Consider the following 21,573-nt stretch of genomic DNA (forward strand, 5'->3'; position numbering starts at 1 on the left):
GCCCCGAATTGATAAAAAAATGGGAACCCCCCACTGGGGGGGGGGGGGGGGTTCCTTACTGTTACATCTTTACTACTATCCCTAACTCTAACCTAGTCTACTAAGGAGAGTTAGTTGACATGTAGCTGCAAATTAATGAGAGTTAGTAGACATGTAGTTGCAAAGTTTGTGGTGTGTTTAAAGTGGTTTACCAAAGTGTAACCAATTTATATGTAAATGTATTTTATAAAAGGAGAATGTATAGCAGACTTAAAAATGTCTAAAAATATGTAGTCGATTGTTTCTTCACAAACTGGAAGGTCTTGAAATTGCTTCTTGTCAATGGCCGAGTCCCAAATGGCGAACTTCATGTCTCATGGCCTACGCATGTCTATGAAGTGCATGAGACTGTAGAGTGTCCCATTTGTCATTTTATGATTCAGAAAGCGGCACTTTTTCCTGCACTGATGCAGACTGGTTCTTGGTTCTGGAAGTTTATTAAATGTAAAAAGAACAGTCTATCATCATTTACTCACCCTCATGTTGTTCTAAACCTTGCATGACTTTCTTTAGACTTTCAAAAGAAGATATTTTGATGAACGAACCTTGGGAACACAATAACATTGGACCACAATGCCTTTTGTACTGTCAAAACAGCACCGAGATGTGTGTTACACAGAAGAATGAATCTTGTATAGTTTTAGACGTTGATTTGGATCAGCATGTTCACATAGTTTGTGTTTGTTGGGAAATATCAGTTGTGTTTCCCAACATTTTAAAGCCAACATCCAACATTAGAATACTTGAAGTGTTGGTATTTGTTGAAGTGATGTGAACTAGCATTTAGACTTGAGTTAATGTGTTCACTTAAACATTAATCGACAAGTGAATTGTTCACTTATGTAACTTTATTGAAAGTTCAATGACGTTTTTTTTTTTTTTTTTCAATTTTACAGGAAAAATTGTTTATTCACAGTATTAACTTGTGTAAAACTGAATGTCACTGTATGTTTAGCTAAACATTTTTAAAAAACAACTTTTTAATAGAAAAATCTACTTTGTAGGTTTAATCTTTCTCAGAACTATTTTGAAAACTGGTTTCTGTATTTTAGGAACATTGAATGTTTTCTCAGAACAGTTAATGACTGTCTAAATCACACTAAGTCACTTTGTACTCACCTGTACAACTTCAAGCACTGGTAGTTGTAGTCAATGCTGGTAGATGTTAATCTCATTGAAAAAGGATGACTTTCAGTTGCTTTATCACTGCAAAAAGCCCATTAGAAACACATGATGCTGGGCTATAGAGCACTTTAATGGAATAAAACAATGCTTGTGATGTTCTATATGATGTGATCTGTGTCTGATGTTAAACTCCTGGGTTTTGTTTTCTGAGCACTGTGATTGGTGTGTGATCTCATGTTATTTTTACCAAGGTACCAGGACTTGACTGAATGAGGTCTTTGTGTTTTTCCATCAGAGCTCTAAGTGATGTCTACTGAATATTTTATCTTTTCCGTGTGAGGGAGCAAGACGTAGATATTGACTTGAATTATCTTTGTTCTAAATTATGTCTGAATTGAGTCCAGCTTTAAATATTTCAGTCGGGCCGGTGGTGCAGCGTTGATATTGTTTCTGCAGCACTCAGAGTAAATCAAACACACGTACATTTACTGAGTCCTGTGTTCGTTTGACATTATGGACCCTATGGAGCATCTGCCCTACTTACTTTAGAGAAATGAACTGTGCAGTAAATGGTGTGATAGCTCTCTTTCATATCTCTGTTTTGCTCTCTTTATAAATGTATGTATAACACAAACTACATTCAGACTTTGATTTGTAGAATTTCAGTTCAAGGTATATACTTTTTTTTCTTCAGAAATTTAAGGTTTGAAAATCTCCCAATGACTTAATTGATAGAATATTCAACACACAAAATACACTATATTGCCAAAAGTTTTGGGACGCCTGCCTTTATGTGCACATGACCTTTAATGACATCGCATTCTTAATCCGTAGGGTTTAATATGGAGTTGGCCCACCCTTTGCAGCTATAACAGCCTCAAATTGTTTATGGGAATTTTTGACCATTCTTCTAGAAGCGCATTTGTGAGGTGAGGCAGTGATGTTGGCTCACAGTCTCCGCTCTAATTCATCCCAAATGTGTTCTGTCGGGTTGAGGTCAGGACAGTTAAGTTCCTTCACACCAAACTCACTCATCCATGTCTTTATGGACCTTGCTTTGTGCACTGGTGCACAATCATGTTGGAACAGGAAGGGTCATCTCCAAACTGTTTCCACAAAGTTGGGAGCATGAAATTGTCCAAAATGTCTTGGTATGCTGAAGCATTAAGAGTTCCTTTCACTGGAACTAAGGGTCCAAGCCCAAACCCCTGAAAAACAACCCCAATACTCCCAATACTTTTGGCAATATAGTGTTTCTTTGTTAATATTTGCATACTTTATTTTAATTGCCCTTCCTTGCAAATGCAAATTTAACCATTCATTGTTGTTTTTTATGGAATGGCCTACAATTTACTGTATACTGTGCAGTATTGTATTATTAGTATGCTCAGTAGTATGTACTGTAGTAGGCATAACCTAAACCTTATAACATATTTATTGGCTACCATGCAAGTGCTGCTGTTTCCTTAAGAAAACCTTACGTTCTCCTCCCGAATGAGTTATTTATAGTGTATTAAAATCTCTATGTTTTGAGTACTTGCTGATCTTTTATTCAGGACTTCTGCTGTGTTTACAGCGGAAACATGCTGTGACCCATCTGTGTGTGTGTGTGTGTGTGTGTGTGTGTGTGTGTGTGTGTGTGTGTGTGTGTATGTGTATGAGAGAGAGGCCAAACACACACAGTGTTAATGCCAGTTCCCCTAATACATGTTTAAATCAACTATATTTGGGATTGTAACACATTTCAGTTCATTTTCTTTGTTCCACAGAGGCATTTTATCTTAATAATCATAATAATTCTGGTTGGGATGCATGTTCTCAAATCTTATCATCTTGTTGGGATCATATACGAACAAATAACATCAATAACATCCTTTGGTTTGAGGAAGAATAAACGAATCAGTGTCAGCATGAGAATGTGGACGGTGGCGCGCATCACCTCACACACCCCCTTATCTGATTGGACGAGCGGAGGGTTAGAGGCGTCCTGTGATTGGAGAATCTGTGTATTGGAATGTGGTGAAGAAGCGCATAGGATTTGGTTTCGAAGGGCGGGGCTTAGCAGCTCGGACGTTTCCTCTGATTGGTCAGGTAGAATGAAAATAAATAATTATTTATTAACTGTTCATTCTCCACTGTATAATTCCCATTCACTGTATAATTCCCTATCAAAGTGTGTCTGTGTCATTATTCAGGTATTAATTATTATCCAGACCGCGTCGGAAGCAAAACATATCACTTGATGTATGTTACTTTTCTCAGCGCTGCTCAGGATCGATCAATCACAGTCGTTTGTGTTTATAATCAGAATTATTTCAAACTCAGTTTGTAAACATTGCCGCGTACTTTCATTATTAGCTCACGTTCGAATGATTTTAAATTAATCGATTTAATCGTTTATAGATTTTAGAGTACAAATGTCTCTTTCTACTAACAAAAATATATCCGTAGATTTAAATGCGGCTCAAAGGATGATTCGCCCTTTGAGCCGCCAACGCCCCCTAGAGCACGACTAGTGTATCTCTCCTCTGAACTAGTGTGTTTGTTGACACACCTTCTGTCACTCACTCCAGCTGGACAAGAGACCGAGCCTAGCGCACTTTTTTGGGACAGACAATAACTTTGTCAACTAAATGATAAACCTGCTTTTTTGACGCAGGTAAGTTCCTGTGAATCGTTTTCATGAGATTTGCGTTTGTAACTGATGTGCTTTTTGACGAAAACTGGTCTGGAAATTTATTTAACAGCGTTATATCATCGTTGGGACTGAGAATTAGACAGTCAATCTGTGTGTGTTTCAGTAAAAACGATTAAAACATACATTTTCAGTTCATCTTTCAAATAAGACTTTTAATAAAGTTTAATACAATATAATAATAAAGCTTTTAAAATAAGATTTGCTTTCGTAAATACTACTATTTATAATATAATATTTATTTATATGCACACACATATATACTGTATATAAACTTATTTTTATGAAAGGTGCTCTGTCATTTCTTAAATAGTTTTACAAGCATAAAGTTCATTTTAAAAAGTTAAGATTTAATGATCTATTTAAATATGTATTAACTTCCCTAGTGAAAAATAAATATAGTAAAATGTATTTGAAATACATTTATTTCATGCTAAGTATACTAAAAATATATTTACATATTATGTACTTAATAAAAATACCCTGCAATTGTACTGTTAGTACACTAAACTGGTATACTTAAAAGTCTGCTCAATTGGAACAACTAATTTTGTACTTAATGTTAATTGTGTAGAAGTAGTGCTGATTGTGATATATATATATATATATATATATATATATATATATATATATATATATATATATATATATATATATATATATATATTTGTATATTTGATTGTGATAAAGTGGAACTATTGCAAGTATACTTTAGGAACACTTTAAATATCTTGCATTGAAAGACCGATATTATTCAAATATTATACAATCCTCATCAATATTGACATTAAAACACATTTTAGGCCTAATATTAAGAAATGTGCATTGTGCACAAGTAGTACTCCAAATAAAGTTTAATTATAATTTTTTTTTATCAGTATGTCTAAAGCGATATGTCAGTAAATATGTTAATAGATTTAAATTGTATTTAGTATGACATAAATGTATTTTAAATATATTACTTTTTTACTAGGGTTGTTTGCAAAGCATTGTTGTATATAAGGTTATAAAAGTTTAAAAGCATAAATGTATCATGAATCAACAATACAATACATTTAAAATCACCAAAAGCAAAAACATATTAATATTTTAAACAATAATATATAAAGATAAGATGTGCTTTTTACGTAACTGCTGAGAGTAGTTTAAATCAAGCGTATGCATTATGAAATATTCATGTGATGATGCAACATCAATGTCAGAGTCAAAGTCACATGACCCAGTGATGTCACTTGTGCTGGCATGTGTTTGTTTTGACATGAAACACACGTCTCAGAAAGGTCAGCAGTGACGCACAGCAGAATCATGTGAACTTGACCTGAAGAGGTCACTAAGGGTCATGCGGGTCAGAATGCACTGTTTTCTCCTTCAAATGCACAACTTAATGTTTGGTTACCTGATAGATGCATTGACTTTTCTGGAGGACGTGGTAGACCTCACATCTTACAGGTCCCAGGTTCAATTCAATTCAAGTCTATTTGTGTAGCGGTTTTCACAATACATATTGCTTCAAGGCAGCTTTACAGAAAACGCTTGTTTCAGAGTTATGATTTAGGAAGTATTCTGTTATCAGCCAGAGGTGAGTGTGTCATATGGCAGTGATGTACAGCTGTGATGTTACGTGGTTAATTTCATGCAGCAGTTACAGCTTGTGCTCGTTATGATTAACGTATAAGGATAATATCACAATATTGCCATCATTGAAATCTTCGCAATGTCTGCGTCATCTGAAAACGTTACAAAAGGTTTGGGGTTTGATTTGAGTTATCAAACACCACTAACTATAACTTTGATTGGTAACACTACAATAAGGTCTCATTACTTAAAGGAATAGTTCACCTAAAAATGAAAATTATCCCATAATTTACTCACCCTCAAGGCATCCTAGACTATCTTCTTTCAGACAAACACAATTGGAGTTATATTAAAAATATTCTGGCTCTTCCAAGCTTTATAATGGGAGTGAATGGGGGCCGAGCGCATCCATCCATCATAAAAGTAATCCATAGGGGGTTAATAAAGACCTTCTGAAGCAAAGTGATGCATTTTTGTAAGAAAAATATCCATATTTAAAACTTTATAAGCTAAAATAACTAATGAATATATCATAAACTAACAGCGAACAGTTATATTTTTATTAACTGAAGTTAACAAAGATTAATTATAACAAATGTATTCACTAGTGGGACCCTATTGTAAAGTTTTATTAATAATATTAAAAGAGACCTATAATGCCCCTTTTCACAAGATGTAATATAAGTCTCTGGTGTCTCCAGAATGTGTGTGAAGTTTCAGCTCAAAATCCCCCACAGATCATTTATTATAGCTTGTCAAATTTGCCCCTATTTGGGTGTGAGCAAAAACACGCCGTTTTTGTGTGTGTCCCTTTAAATGCAAATGAGCTGCTGCTCCAGAAGAGGGCGGAGCTTTAACAGCTCAACAACAACAAAGCTGGAGAATCTCACGCAGCCAAAATGAGGAAAGTGTTCAGCCTAACATTGTTCAAACCGGAGTCGACACTGATGGAGAGACTCAGGAAGAAGTTACAACTTTTAGACGTTTCTGAATGGTTAGTGGATAAATTGATGTAGTTGCTGTGGAGTTGATTCAACTCATCCACTAGCATGTGTCGTCATGTTCATCTTTTGTGTTGAATTGATCGTCGTTTGTGAAGCAGTCCGGTGTAAAATGACGGCATGAAAACAACACTCTACTACAACAACTCTTCCTCTTCTCTAAAGCAGCCCAACATGGCCCCGCCCCCTTTGTTGTGTGTTCTCAGGGGGCGGGGTTTATGTAAATTTTGGGGTTTGTGATGTAACTAACCCAGGAAGAAGCTCCAGCCGTTTGTTGTAGTCCTTAAAAAGCGATTACTGTAAAAGAAAATATCTCCCTTTGTATTGAACTTTGAGAGTCATAACTTTGCAATGTTGCTTTATGCTTTTGATTTTAATAATGTATTAGTAAATGCTGAAATTAATATTAACAATAATTTTAATAAATGCTTTAGAAGTATTTTTCATGCTAAGTGAAACTAAGTGCTGTCAAATTGATTAATCGTGATTAATCGCATCTAAAATAAAAGTGTGCAAATATATGTGTGCGTATATATATATATATATATATTACACACACACACATATCATATATTTACTAACTTTTATGTTAGATGCGATTAATCAATTTGACAGCACTAAATGAAACCTTGTTGTAAAGTGTTACCCTTTAATTTTGATCACAGGAGTCCCATCTGAAGAGTGCTCAGGAACAGAAGCCTCAATGTCCGTCTCGGCCGTCTCGTTCTCCCGTCTGCTCCGATGCAGCCTGCCCGCGGTGGGCCGGAGTGTGAATGCGAACGCTCATCCAGCCAGGTGCGTGTGCGCACGGGAGACGACCATTCCTGGAGTCCGATGGAACAGCACACGTTTGGACATGGACGGAAGCGGACGTCCAGCCACGTGGGATTCCTTTGGGATTTGGGATAACCGGATAGAGGAGCCCATCCTGTTGCCACCCAGCATCCGCTACGGAACCCCCATCCCACACATCAGTCTGTCCAAGGTGGGCTGCGCCTCCCACATCGGCCGTCGGCGTGACAACGAGGACCGTTACCAAGTGAGCGAGCTCACGCATAATGTACTGTACTTCGCTCTGTTTGACGGGCACGGAGGACCACAGGCCGCCGATTTCTGTCACAAGCACATGGAGCAGCACATCAGGTACACCATATGGTGACCTGCAGTTCAGTTACACTTATTTAACCCTTAAAATTCTACTTACTATCATTATTTTCCAGGAGAAATTGACCCTCACTGAAAAGGTAGGCTTTGAAACAATTTTCACTCACAAATTGCTAGTAAATTTCACAAATAATTACAAAGAAATGGCAAGTAGCACATTGAATTAAACAGAAAGTTTAGAGGTAGAAAGAATGAAATTGTATTTTATTATAAAACTTATTGCAATAATTTTTGTTTTATTTAACTTTGACAATTTTTTGAGTAAAATACTATTTTATTCCGTCATGGAGTAAAAAAAAAAGAAAAGAAAAGGTAATTGTGACTTTTTATCTCACAATTCTGACTTTTTCCTCGCAATTGAGTTTAAATTGCAAGGACAAAAATTCCGAATTGTGAGATAAAAAGTCAGAATTGCGAGTTATAGGCTAAAGTAAATTCTGCAATTCTGACTTTTCTTGCAGTTGCGAGTTCTGACTTTATAACTCACAATTCTGACTTTATATCTCGCAATTCTGACTTTATATCTCACAATTCTGACTTTATAACTCACAATTCTGACTTTATATCTCGCAATTCTGACTTTATAACTCACAATTCTGACTTTATAACTCGCAATTCTGACTTTATAACTCACAATTCTGACTTTATAACTCGCAATTCTGACTTTATAACTCACAATTCTGACTTTATAACTCGCAATTCTGACTTTATAACTCACAATTCTGACTTTATAACTCACAATTCTGACTTTATAACTCACAATTCTGACTTTATAACTCGCAATTCTGACTTTATATCTCGCAAATTCTGACTTTACATCTCACAATTCTGACTTTATAACTCACAATTCTGACTTTATAACTCGCAATTCTGACTTTATAACTCACAATTCTGACTTTATAACTCGCAATTCTGACTTTATATCTCGCAAATTCTGACTTTATAACTCACAATTCTGACTTCATAACTCGCAATTCTGACTTTATATCTCGCAATTCTGACTTTATAACTCACAATTCTGACTTTATATCTCGCAATTCTGACTTTATAACTCACAATTCTGACTTTATAACTCACAATTCTGACTTTATGACTCACAATTCTGACTTTATAACTCGCAATTCTGACTTTATAACTCACAATTCTGACTTTATAACTCACAATTCTGACTTTATAACTCACAATTCTGACTTTATAACTCACAATTCTGACTTTATAACTCGCAATTCTGACTTTATAACTCACAATTCTGACTTTATAACTCGCAATTCTGACTTTATAACTCGCAATTCTGACTTTATAACTCACAATTCTGACTTTATAACTCACAATTCTGACTTTATAACTCGCAATTCTGACTTTATATCTCGCAAATTCTGACTTTATAACTCACAATTCTGACTTCATAACTCGCAATTCTGACTTTATAACTCACAATTCTGACTTTATAACTCACAATTCTGACTTTATGACTCACAATTCTGACTTTATAACTCACAATTCTGACTTCATAACTCGCAATTCTGACTTTATAACTCACAATTCTGACTTTATAACTCACAATTCTGACTTTATAACTCGCAATTCTGACTTTATATCTCGCAAATTCTGACTTTACATCTCGCAATTCTGACTTTATAACTCACAATTCTGACTTTATAATTAACAATTCAGATTTTATAACTCACAATTCTGACTTTATAACTCACAATTCTGACTTTATATCTCGCAAATTCTGACTTTACATCTCGCAATTCTGACTTTATAACTCACAATTCAGACTTTATATCTCGCAATTCTGACTTTATAACTCGCAATTCTGACTTTACATCTCGCAATTCTGACTTTATATCTCGCAATTCTGACTTTATAACTCACAATTCTGACTTTATAACTCACAATTCTGACTTTATAACTCACAATTCTGACTTTATAACTCGCAATTCTGACTTTATAACTCACAATTCTGACTTTATAACTCGCAATTCTGACTTTATATGTCGTAATTCTGACTTTATATCTCGCAAATTCTGACTTTATATCTCGCAATTCTGACTTTATATCTTGCACTTCTGACTTTATATCTCGCAATTCTGACTTTATAACTGGCAATTCTGACTTTATAACTCACAATTCTGACTTTATTTCATGCAATTCCGACTTTATAACTCGCAATTCTGACTTTATATGTCGTAATTCTGACTTTATATCTCGCAAATTCTGACTTTATATCTCGCAATTCTGACTTTATATCTCGCAATTCTGACTTTATATCTCACAATTCTGACTTTATAACTCGCAATTCTGACTTTATAACTCACAATTCTGACTTTATTTCATGCAATTCTTACTTTATAACTTGCAATTCCGACTTTATAACTCGCAATTCTGACTTTATATCTCGCAATTCTGACTTATTCCACGCAATTCTGACTTTATTTCACGTAATTCTCACTTAATTTCACGCAATTCTGACTTTATTTTATGCAATTCTGACTCTCAATTCCGACTTTATATTTTGCAATTCTGACTCTCAATTCCGACTTTATATTTTGCAATTCTGACTCGCAATTCTGACTTTATATCTCGCAATTCTGACTTTATATTTTGCAATTCTGACTCACAATTCTGACTTTATATCTCGCAATTCTGACTCGCAATTCTGACTCGCAATTCTGACTTTATATCTCGCAATTCTGACTTTATTTTACGCAATTCTGATTTTATAACTCGCAATTCTGACTTTATATTTTGCAATTCTGACTCACAATTCTGACTTTATATCTCGCAATTCTGACTTTATATCTCGCAATTCTGACTTTATATCTCACAATTCTGACTTTATAACTCGCAATTCTGACTTTATAACTCACAATTCTGACTTTATATCTCGCAATTCTGACTTTATAACTCGCAATTCTGACTTTATATCTCGCAATTCTGACTTTATAACTCACAATTCAGACTTTATATCTCGCAATTCTGACTTTATAACTCGCAATTCTGACTTTATATCTCGCAAATTCTGACTTTACATCTCGCAATTCTGACTTTATATCTCGCAATTCTGACTTTATATCTCGCAGTTCTGACTTTATATCTCGCAAATTCTGACTTTACATCTCGCAATTCTGACTTTATATCTCGCAATTCTGACTTTATATCTTTCAATTCTGACTTTATAACTCGCAATTCTGACTTTATATCTCGCAAATTCTGACTTTACATCTCGCAATTCTGACTTTATATCTCGCAATTCTGACTTTATAACTCACAATTCTGACTTTATAACTCACAATTCTGACTTTATAACTCACAATTCTGACTTTATAACTCGCAATTCTGACTTTATAACTCGCAATTCTGACTTTATATGTCGTAATTCTGACTTTATATCTCGCAAATTCTGACTTTATATCTCGCAATTATGACTTTATATCTTGCAATTCTGACTTTATATCTAGCAATTCTGACTTTATAACTGGCAATTCTGACTTTATAACTCACAATTCTGACTTTATTTCATGCAATTCCGACTTTATAACTCACAATTCTGACTTTATATGTCGTAATTCTGACTTTATATCTCGCAAATTCTGACTTTATATCTCACAATTCTGACTTTATATCTCGCAATTCTGACTTTATATCTCACAATTCTGACTTTATAACTCGCAATTCTGACTTTATAACTCACAATTCTGACTTTATTTCATGCAATTCTTACTTTATAACTTGCAATTCCGACTTTATAACTCGCAATTCTGACTTTATATGTCGTAATTCTGACTTTATATCTCGCAAATTCTGACTTTATATCTCACAATTCTGACTTTATATCTCGCAATTCTGACTTTATATCTCACAATTCTGACTTTATAACTCACAATTCTGACTTTATATCTTGCAATTCTGACTTTATAACTCACAATTCTGACTTTATATCTCACAATTCTGACTTTATATCTCGCAATTCTGACTTTATAACTCACAATTCTGACTTTATAAATCGCAATTCTGACTTTATAACTCACAATTCTGACTTTATAACTCACAATTCTGACTTTATAACTCACAATTCTGACTTTATAACTCGCAATTCTGACTTTATAACTCACAATTCTGACTTTATAACTCACAATTCTGACTTTATGACTCACAATTCTGACTTTATAACTCACAATTCTGACTTCATAACTCGCAATTCTGACTTTATAACTCACAATTCTGACTTTATAACTCGCAATTCTGACTTTATATCTCGCAAATTCTGACTTTACATCTCGCAATTCTGACTTTATAACTCACAATTCTGACTTTATAACTCACAATTCTGACTTTATAACTCACAATTCTGACTTTATAACTCGCAATTCTGACTTTATAACTCACAATTCTGACTTTATAACTCAATTCTGACTTTATGACTCACAATTCTGACTTTATAACTCACAATTCTGACTTCATAACTCGCAATTCTGACTTTATAACTCACAATTCTGACTTTATAACTCGCAATTCTGACTTTATATCTCGCAAATTCTGACTTTACATCTCGCAATTCTGACTTTATAACTCGCAATTCTGACTTTATAACTCACAATTCTGACTTTATAACTCACAATTATAACTCGCAATTCTGACTTTATATGTCGTAATTCTGACTTTATATCTCGCAAATTCTGACTTTATATCTCGCAATTATGACTTTATTGTCACAGATCCCTTGTTCCCCTGGACTCCATTTCCCATGATCCTCCTGTTCTCCACACCTGCACTCACTTCCCTCGTCAGTTCCTCATCATCACGGATCACCTGCACCTGGACTCTATTATCTGCACTCCCTTTATATTGCACTCACTCCCTTCACTCCTCGTCCGTCTTAATGTTATGTTTACGTTGTATGTTTGGTTCCTCTTGCCTTTTGGATTAAAGTATTATGTATTGTGGAAATCCGTACCTGCCTCATCTCTTCAAACCAGTACAACTGTAACAGAAAGACGGACCAATACCATTGGATTTCCACAAGAAGATGGAGACTTTGACCAGCTCCCTGGCTCCTGCGCCTCCAACGCCTCTCACCCTGTCATCCGGCGATCGCCTTATCGGGCTCTTCCAGATTGGACGTTCACTGGAGAGGTATGTGGAGGAGTTCGTAGAGCTAGCTTTTCTGACTAACTGGTCTGAGGCACGTTTAATCACCCTGTTTCTGGACGGACTGGACGAGAACACTATCCGTTTTTATGAACCTGAAGATTATTTTTCCCTGAACGAAACCATTAATCTAATTTTATATTTAAACGGATCTAGTTTCTATTGTGATGAGGTTCAGGATATGTGTTCATCTCGTCCAGTCTCTCCTGAAACACGGGTGGCCAGGCCAGTTGGTCAGCCTGCCTCTCCCTCCGCATATCCCTCCAGTGAACTGATTTCCTGGTCAACGCTGGACCCACACTCCTCAATTGGGTCCAGAAAGCAGCGGAGGAGGAAGCAGCCCGCTCCAGTCTCTCCAGAGCCCGCTCCAGTCTCTCCAGAGCCCGCTCCAGTCTCTCCAGAGCCCGCTCCAGTCTCTCCAGAGCCCGCTCCTGTATCTCCAGAGCCCGCTCCTGTATCTCCAGAGCCCGCTCCTGTATCTCCAGAGCCCGCTCCAACCCTGTGCGAGCCGCCAGATCTGGACTGGCTTATTGACTTTTTTAACGAGCCCTCAGCTCCAGCCGCCGCCTACGAGCCCTCAGCTCCAGCCGCCGCCTACGAGCCCTCAGCTCCAGCCGCCGCCTACGAGCCCTCAGCTCCAGCCGCCGCCTACGAGCCCTCAGCTCCAGCCGCCGCCTACGAGCCCTCAGCTCCAGCCGCCGCCTACGAGCCCTCAGCTCCAGCCGCCGCCTACGAGCCCTCAGCTCCAGCCGCCGCCTACGAGCCCTCAGCTCCAGCCGCCGCCTACGAGCCCTCAGCTCCAGCCGCCGCCTACGAGCCCTCAGCTCCAGCCGCCGCCTACGAGCCCTCAGCTCCAGCCGCCGCCTACGAGCCCTCAGCTCCAGCCGCCGCCTACGAGCCCTCAGCTCCAGCCGCCGCCTACGAGCCCTCAGCTCCAGCCGCCGCCGAGCCTCCCGCTCCAGCCGCCGCCGCCGAGCCTCCCGCTCCAGCAGTCTCCGCCGCCGAGCCAAGTTCTCCAGTCTCCGCCGCCGAGCCAAGTTCTCCAGTCTCCGCCGCCGAGCCAAGTTCTCCAGTCTCCGCCGCCGAGCCAAGTTCTCCAGTCTCCGCCGCCGAGCCAAGTTCTCCAGTCTCCGCCGCCGAGCCAAGTTCTCCAGTCTCCGCCGCCGAGCCAAGTTCTCCAGTCTCCGCCGCCGAGCCAAGTTCTCCAGTCTCCGCCGCCGAGCCAAGTTCTCCAGTCTCCGCCGCCGAGCCAAGTTCTCCAGTCTCCGCCGCCGAGCCAAGTTCTCCAGTCTCCGCCGCCGAGCCAAGTTCTCCAGTCTCCGCCGCCGAGCCAAGTTCTCCAGTCTCCGCCGCCGAGCCAAGTTCTCCAGTCTCCGCCGCCGAGCCAAGTTCTCCAGTCTCCGCCGCCGAGCCAAGTTCTCCAGTCTCCGCCGCCGAGCCAGCTCCATGCTCCTCCACCCACACATTGACTTTATTCCTTGGACTCCTCTATATGATCCTTAACCTCTCCAAGTATTTTTTGGGGGGGGGCCAAGTACCCGTGGGTGGGGGACATGTGGGCGCCACACATGTGGGTGGGCCTCTGACGTGGCCTGCCAAGGCTCCTGACCCGCCGTGGCCTGCCAAGGCTCCTGACCCGCCGTGGCCTGCCAAGACTCCTGACCCGCCGTGGCCTGCCAAGGCTCCTGACCCGCCGTGGCCTGCCAAGGCTCCTGACCCGCCGTGGCCTGCCAAGGCTCCTGACCCGCCATGGCTCATGGATCCGCCCTGGAGACCTCCACTCCAGTCCACTCATCCCCCGGCACCTGCATGAGGTCTCCAGGGCGCCCGCCCCCCCCTCCCGGTTATTCTATTTACGGCGCGAGGACGCGCCTACCGGGAGGGGGAGGTACTGTCACAGATCCCTTGTTCCCCTGGACTCCATTTCCCATGATCCTCCTGTTCTCCACACCTGCACTCACTTCCCTCGTCAGTTCCTCATCATCACGGATCACCTGCACCTGGACTCTATTATCTGCACTCCCTTTATATTGCACTCACTCCCTTCACTCCTCGTCCGTCTTAATGTTATGTTTACGTTGTATGTTTGGTTCCTCTTGCCTTTTGGATTAAAGTATTATGTATTGTGGAAATCCGTACCTGCCTCATCTCTTCAAACCAGTACAACTGTAACATTTATATCTTGCAATTCTGACTTTATATCTAGCAATTCTGACTTTATAACTGGCAATTCTGACTTTATAACTCACAATTCTGACTTTATATGTCGTAATTCTGACTTTATATCTCGCAAATTCTGACTTTATATCTCGCAATTCTGACTTTATATCTCGCAATTCTGACTTTATAACTCACAATTCTGACTTTATTTCATGCAATTCTTACTTTATAACTTGCAATTCCGACTTTATAACTCGCAATTCTGACTTTATATCTCGCAATTCTGACTTTATTCCACGCAATTCTGACTTTATTTCACGCAATTCTCACTTAATTTCACGCAATTCTGACTTTATTTTATGCAATTCTGATTTTATAACTCACAATTTTGACTTTATATTTTGCAATTCTGACTCGCAATTCTGACTTTATATCTCGCAATTCTGACTTTATATTTTGCAATTCTGACTCACAATTCTGACTTTATATCTCGCAATTCTGACTCGCAATTCTGACTTTATATCTCGCAATTCTGACTTTATTTTACGCAATTCTGATTTTATAACTCGCAATTCTGACATTATATTTTGCAATTCTGACTCACAATTCTGACTTTATATCTCGCAATTCTGACTTTATATCTCACAATTCTGACTTTATAACTCACAATTCTGACTTTATATCTCGCAATTCTGACTTTATATCTCGCAATTCTGACTTTATAACTCACAATTCAGACTTTATATCTCACAATTCAGACTTTATATCTCGCAATTCTGACTTTATAACTCGCAATTCTGACTTTATATCTTTCAATTCTGACTTTATAACTCGCAATTCTGACTTTATATCTCGCAAATTCTGACTTTACATCTCGCAATTCTGACTTTATATCTCGCAATTCTGACTTTACAACTCACAATTCTGACTTTATAACTCACAATTCTGACTTTATAAATCACAATTCTGACTTTATAACTCGCAATTCTGACTTTATAACTCGCAATTCTGACTTTATATCTCGCAATTCTGACTTTATATCTCGCAGTTTTGACTTTACATCTCGCAAATTCTGACTTTACATCTCGCAATTCTGACTATATCTCGCAATTCTGACTTTATATCTTGCAATTCTGACTTTATAACTCGCAATTCTGACTTTATAACTCACAATTCTGACTTTATAACTCGCAATTCTGACTTTATAACTCACAATTCTGACTTTATAACTCGCAATTCTGACTTTATATCTCGCAATTATGACTTTATTCCACGCAATTCTGACTTTATTTCACACAATTCTCACTTAATTTCACGCAATTCTGACTTTATTTTATGCAATTCTGATTTTATAACTCACAATTCTGACTTTATATTTTGCAATTCTGATTCTCAATTCCGACTTTATATTTTGCAATTCTGACTCACAATTCTGACTTTATATCTCGCAGTTCTGACTCACAATTCTGACTTTATATCTCGCAATTCTGACTCGCAATACTGACTTTATATCTCACAATTCTGACTTTATTTTACGCAATTCTGATTTTATAACTCGCAATTCTTACTTTATATCTCGCAATTCTGACTTTATAACTCGCAATTCTGACTTTATAACTCGCAATTCTGACTTTATATCTCACAATTCTGACTTTATAACTTGCAATTCTGACTTTATAACTCACAATTCTGACTTTTTATCTTGCAATTCTGACTTTATATCTCACAATTCTGACTTTATGGGCCCTATTTTAACGATCTAAACGCAAAGTGTAAAGCGCACGGCGCAGGTGCACTCAGGGCTTGTCCAAATCCACTTTTGCTATTTTAACGACGGAAAAACGGTCCGTGCGCCGGGGCGCATTTTTGAAATGGGTTGTCCCTATTCTCTTAATGAGTAATGGGTGTAACGTTCAATGAACCAATCAGAGTGTCATCTCCCCTTCCCTTTAAGAGCGAGATGGTGAAATTTGTTGGCGGAAAAGCTGAACGCTTTTCAAGCGAAGAAACCGATCTGCTCGTGCGCGAAGTTAAACGTTTAGTTAGAAGGTAAACGAAGTTACATTTTTATATTTATGTAGCCTACTTTATATCTAGCAATTGTGTCACAATTCTGACTTTTTTTTCTCAAAAGTCGCCATTACTTTTTGTATTGAATTAAGGTAAAAACAGTAAACTTTTAACATTAAAACTTCTCCCAAATTATGAAAAAAAACAAAAAAAAAAAAAACAATGACAAACGGTCACAAAATATCAAGAAAAACATAACCAGTATTTTTCAAATTGACCCGAAATATAAAAAAAACCCTATTGCGAATAAAATAGTGAAGATTAAGTTTTTGTGTTTTTTTTTGTAGGGATTGTTTGCAGGTGGAAACAGATTTACAGGCAGTTTTGTCTAAAGCGTTCCTCCAGGTGGACGCGGCTTTGGCTGAGGAGCTGCAGATATATGGCAATGGTGAGAAAAATTATCATTTACTTTTATGCATTTGGCATAAAATGCATGTAACACTTGCCACTTGCATTGCATTTCAAGGTACACATATTTTATAAGTTCAAACAGATTAATCAGCCACTTTAATAGCATAATATCCTGTAAACATTCATTAAAGTGTGCTTGTGCTTCACTCTTCAGCCTCCCTCATGATGGTCGGCACGACAGCGACAGTGGCGCTGTTAAGAGACGGGATCGAGCTGGTCGTCGGCAGCGTTGGCGACAGTCGAGCTCTGCTTTGCAGGAAGGGCAAAGCACGCAAACTCACTGACGACCACACGCCCGAGAGGAAAGATGAGAAACATAGGTACACACACACACTTCTACAGTCAAACACACTAGCGCTCCAAGAATAACATGTTCTGGTATGTGTAGTGACACCAGATCTCTCTGTGTATTTAACAGGCCTGTGTGCTATTAATAAAAGCGAAGACCCTGCAACTGAATGTACGGCTCACGTCCATAAGAATCATGCATGCAATGTTACACAAGCATTCATTTGGTTATGTGGATTTTTTGCAGAACAGTTTCTATTAAACAAGAAACATTAAAGCAAGTGTCAATTATTGTAAAGAAAAATACACATTACAGTCAAAACATTTAAAGTTTGGAGATTAAATGTTGTGAATATTAAACTACTATATACACACACATACAGTGTATATATATATATATATATACACACAATATGTAAATAATATGTGTGTTTGTTTGTGTGTAGAATCCATCAGAGTGGCGGGTTTGTGGCCTGGAATACTGGTCAGGCTAATGTTAACAGCCGGTTAAACTCGTAATTGTGAGAAAAATGTCGGAATTGTGAGATATAAACTAGTAATTGTGAGAAAACTCTGAATTGTGATATATAAATTTGTAATTGCGAGAAAACTCTGAATTGTGAGATATAAACTTGTAATCATGAGAACACGTCTGAATTGAAAGATATAAAATCATAATTGCGAGAAAATGTTGGAATTGTGAGATATAAACTCGTAATTACGAGAAAACTTCCGAATTGTGGGATATAAACTCGTAATTGCGAGAAAACTTCTGAATTGTGAGATATAAACTCGTAATTGTGAGAAAACTCTGAATTGTGATATATAAAATTGCAATTGCGAGAAAATGTCAGAATTGTGAGATATAAACTTGTAATTACGAGAAAACTTCCGAATTGTGAGATATAAACTCGTAATTGTGAGAAAACGTTCAAATTGTGAAATATAAACTTGTCATTTTGAGAAAACTTCCGAATTGTGAGATATAAACTCGTAATTATGAGAAAACGTTCGAATTGGGGATATAAACTCGTAATTGCGAGAAAACTTTCGAATTGTGATATGTAAACTCGTAATTGCGAGAAAACGTTTGAATTGTGAGATATTAACCTTTTAATTACGAGAAAACTTCCGAATTGTGAGATATACACTCGTAATTACGAGAAAACTTACGAATTGTGAGATATAAACTCGTAATTGCAAGAAAATGTTTGAATTGTGAGATATAAACTCATAATTGCGAGAAAACTTCCGAATTGGGGATATAAACTCGTAATTGCGAGAAAACGTTCGAATTGTGAGATATAAACTCATAATTGTGAGAAAACCTCTCTGAATTGTGAGATATAAACTCGTAATTGCAGAAAAAAATCAAATAATATTTCACAATATCACTGATTTTACTGTATTTTTGATCAAATAAATGCAGCCTTGGTGAGCAGAAGATACTTTTTTTCAGAATCATTAAAAAACGTGCTGTACATTGATATTTTCATCACTGTATCATGGTACCACCACAATATGTGAGTAATGTGTGTGTGTGTGTTTGTGTGTAGAATCCGTCAGAGTGGAGGGTTCGTTGCCTGGAATAGCATCGGTCAGGCTAACGTTAACGGACGGTTGGCAATGACCCGCAGCATCGGAGACTTTGACTTGAAGAAGAACGGAGTGATCGCAGAACCAGAGACCACTCGAACCCTGGTAGGCACATCCAAATTATTTTTTAGTCAATTTGATCCATTTAAAATAAAAGTCGTTATAATTGTGCATTTCAAACTGTATTTAACAACTGATTTTGTTTTAAGAAAAATGACAAAACAAATCATCAAATGAAACAAAATTTTAGTGGAGGTATTTCAATGCGCAAAACTTGCTTCCGGTACTCATTCTCTAATATCTGTAGTTGCAGCACGCGCACGACTCTTTCCTGGTTCTCACCACCGACGGCATCAACTTCATCATGACCAACCAGGAGATCTGTGACATCATCAACCAGTGCCACGACCCCACCGAGGCGGCAAATGTCATTGCTGAGCAGGTGCAGAATGAGGGATGAAATCTTATAGTCTGAGAAAGTAAAATCGGGACACACAAGTTATTCTTCCATCATTTGAACTTTGTTGCACAAGGATTCCTCTATTAAAGTGTGTGTTTGTGTTGTCCAGGCACTGCAGTACGGCTCGGAGGACAACAGCACGCTCATTGTCGTCCCGTTCGGAGCCTGGGGAAAGCATCAGAACGCCGAATACACATACGACATGAGCCGAAACTTTGCCTCCATCGGCCGCTGGTCTTAACAGCGGTCAAAAGATCATCTCAGCATGAGGAGGAATGATCCCAATGAACCACTACACCACCAGCAGCCTGTTTCCTGAGAGTAAACAAAAGTCCAAACCTATGAACTTCAGTCGGAAGTGAATGAAACGGGGAGCTGCTCTGATGGCAGCAACTTTATATCCAAAAAGTATGGAAGCTTGTTTCTGCCACGAAATAAAAAAACAAAAGATAATTGCAATGTTTTATCTCACAATCTTGACCATTTTTGGCTTAGCCTAAGCCAGGATTAAGCCTTAGATCAATTAGGGCATTTAAGTAGCCTTTATAAACATACACTATAAAAACACAATAGTGGTGTGCATCTTGAGACAAAACAATGACACTGACATATTTTAAGATCTGTCAGTACAAGTTACTTTCAGTTAAAACATGCATTTTAGTCTAGGACTAGCTTAAGCCTTGTCTGTGAAACCGGGGAAAATCTCAAATTTCAGATTTTAGAGCGCAATTGTTAGTTTGTATCTCACAATTCAAACTTTTTTAATCACAATTCCGAGTTTATATCTCATAATTCTAAAAGATAAAAGTCAGAATTGCGAGAAAAATGTCAGAATTGTGAGAAAAAAGTCAGAGATATAAACTCGTAATTGTGAGAAAAAGGCTGAATTGTGATTATAAACTCGTAATTGCAAGAAAAAGTCAGAATTTTGAGATATAAACTCGTATGTCTGAATTGTGAGATAAATTTGTAATTGCGAGAAAAAAGTCTGAATTGTGAGATATAAACTCGTGATTGAGATATAAACTCGAAATTGCAAGAAAACTCGTAATTGTGAGAAAAAAAGTCTGAATTGTGAGATATAAACTCGTAATTGCGAGAAAAAAGTCTGAACTGTGAGATATAAACTCGGAATTGCGAGAAAACTCGTAATTGTGAGAAAAAAAGTCTGAATTGTGATATAAATTCGTAATTGCGAGAAAAAAGTCTGAATTGAGATATAAACTCGTAATTGCGAGAAAAAAGTCTGAACTGTGAGATATAAACTCGGAATTGCGAGAAAACTCGTAATTGTGAGAAAAAAGTCTGAATTGTGATATAAATTCGTAATTGCGAGAAAAAAGTCTGAATTGAGATATAAATTCGTAATTGCGAGAAAAAAGTCTGAATTGTGAGATATAAACTCGTAATTGCGAGAAAAAAGTCTGAACTGTGAGATAATAACTCGGAATTGCGAGAAAACTCGTAATTGTGAGAAAAAAGTCTGAATTGTGATATAAACTCGTAATTGCGAGAAAAAAGTCTGAACTGTGAGATATAAACTCGGAATTGCGAGAAAACTCGTAATTGTGAGAAAAAAGTCTGAATTGTGATATAAATTCGTAATTGCGAGAAAAAAGTCTGAATTGAGATATAAATTCGTAATTGCGAGAAAAAAGTCTGAATTGTGAGATATAAACTCGTAATTGCGAGAAAAAAGTCTGAACTGTGATATAAATTCGTAATTGCGAGAAAAAAGTCTGAATTGAGATATAAACTTGTAATTGTGAGAAAACTCATAATTGTGAGAACTCATAATTGCAAGAAAAAAAGGCTGAATTGTAAGATATATACTC

The 21,573-nt window shown here is 37.6% G+C and overlaps 1 protein-coding gene across 4 annotated transcripts; it reads left to right on the top strand.

The window, feature by feature from the left end:
• The first annotated feature begins 3,721 nt into the window (after positions 1–3,721).
• On the top strand, positions 3,722–19,986 carry ppm1ka (protein phosphatase, Mg2+/Mn2+ dependent 1Ka). 4 transcript variants are annotated; one of them, XM_067370598.1, is made up of 7 exons: positions 3,722–3,823; positions 7,101–7,578; positions 17,271–17,371; positions 17,549–17,714; positions 19,239–19,383; positions 19,586–19,720; positions 19,848–19,986. In XM_067370598.1, exons 2-7 carry the CDS (start codon positions 7,139–7,141, stop codon positions 19,977–19,979), a joined length of 1,119 nt encoding a protein of 372 aa, XP_067226699.1. In that variant the 5' UTR covers positions 3,722–3,823; positions 7,101–7,138; the 3' UTR covers positions 19,980–19,986. The 4 variants fall into 4 exon arrangements, with proteins under 4 accessions (XP_067226699.1, XP_067226700.1, XP_067226701.1 ...); XM_067370599.1 differs by lacking the exon at positions 3,722–3,823 and adding an exon at positions 4,614–6,428; XM_067370600.1 differs by lacking the exon at positions 3,722–3,823 and adding an exon at positions 16,868–16,962 and having other exon boundaries at positions 7,346–7,679.
• Positions 19,987–21,573: the final 1,587 nt, after the last annotated feature.

The sequence above is a fragment of the Chanodichthys erythropterus genome, chromosome 20, assembly GCF_024489055.1.
Source record: "Chanodichthys erythropterus isolate Z2021 chromosome 20, ASM2448905v1, whole genome shotgun sequence".
NCBI classification, from domain to species: domain Eukaryota; kingdom Metazoa; phylum Chordata; class Actinopteri; order Cypriniformes; family Xenocyprididae; genus Chanodichthys; species Chanodichthys erythropterus.

What these genes read in the sequence shown, in the direction of transcription:
- ppm1ka (XM_067370598.1), top strand. Translation starts at nt 7,139, where the DNA reads ATGTCCGTCTCGGCCGTCTCGTTCTCCCGTCTGCTCCGATGCAGCCTG. An exon ending in AGGAAAGATGAGAAACATAG is followed by an intron (nt 17,715 to 19,238) that starts GTACACACACAC and finishes GTTTGTGTGTAG; the next exon opens with AATCCGTCAGAGTGGAGGGT. An exon ending in CAGAGACCACTCGAACCCTG is followed by an intron (nt 19,384 to 19,585) that starts GTAGGCACATCC and finishes TAATATCTGTAG; the next exon opens with TTGCAGCACGCGCACGACTC.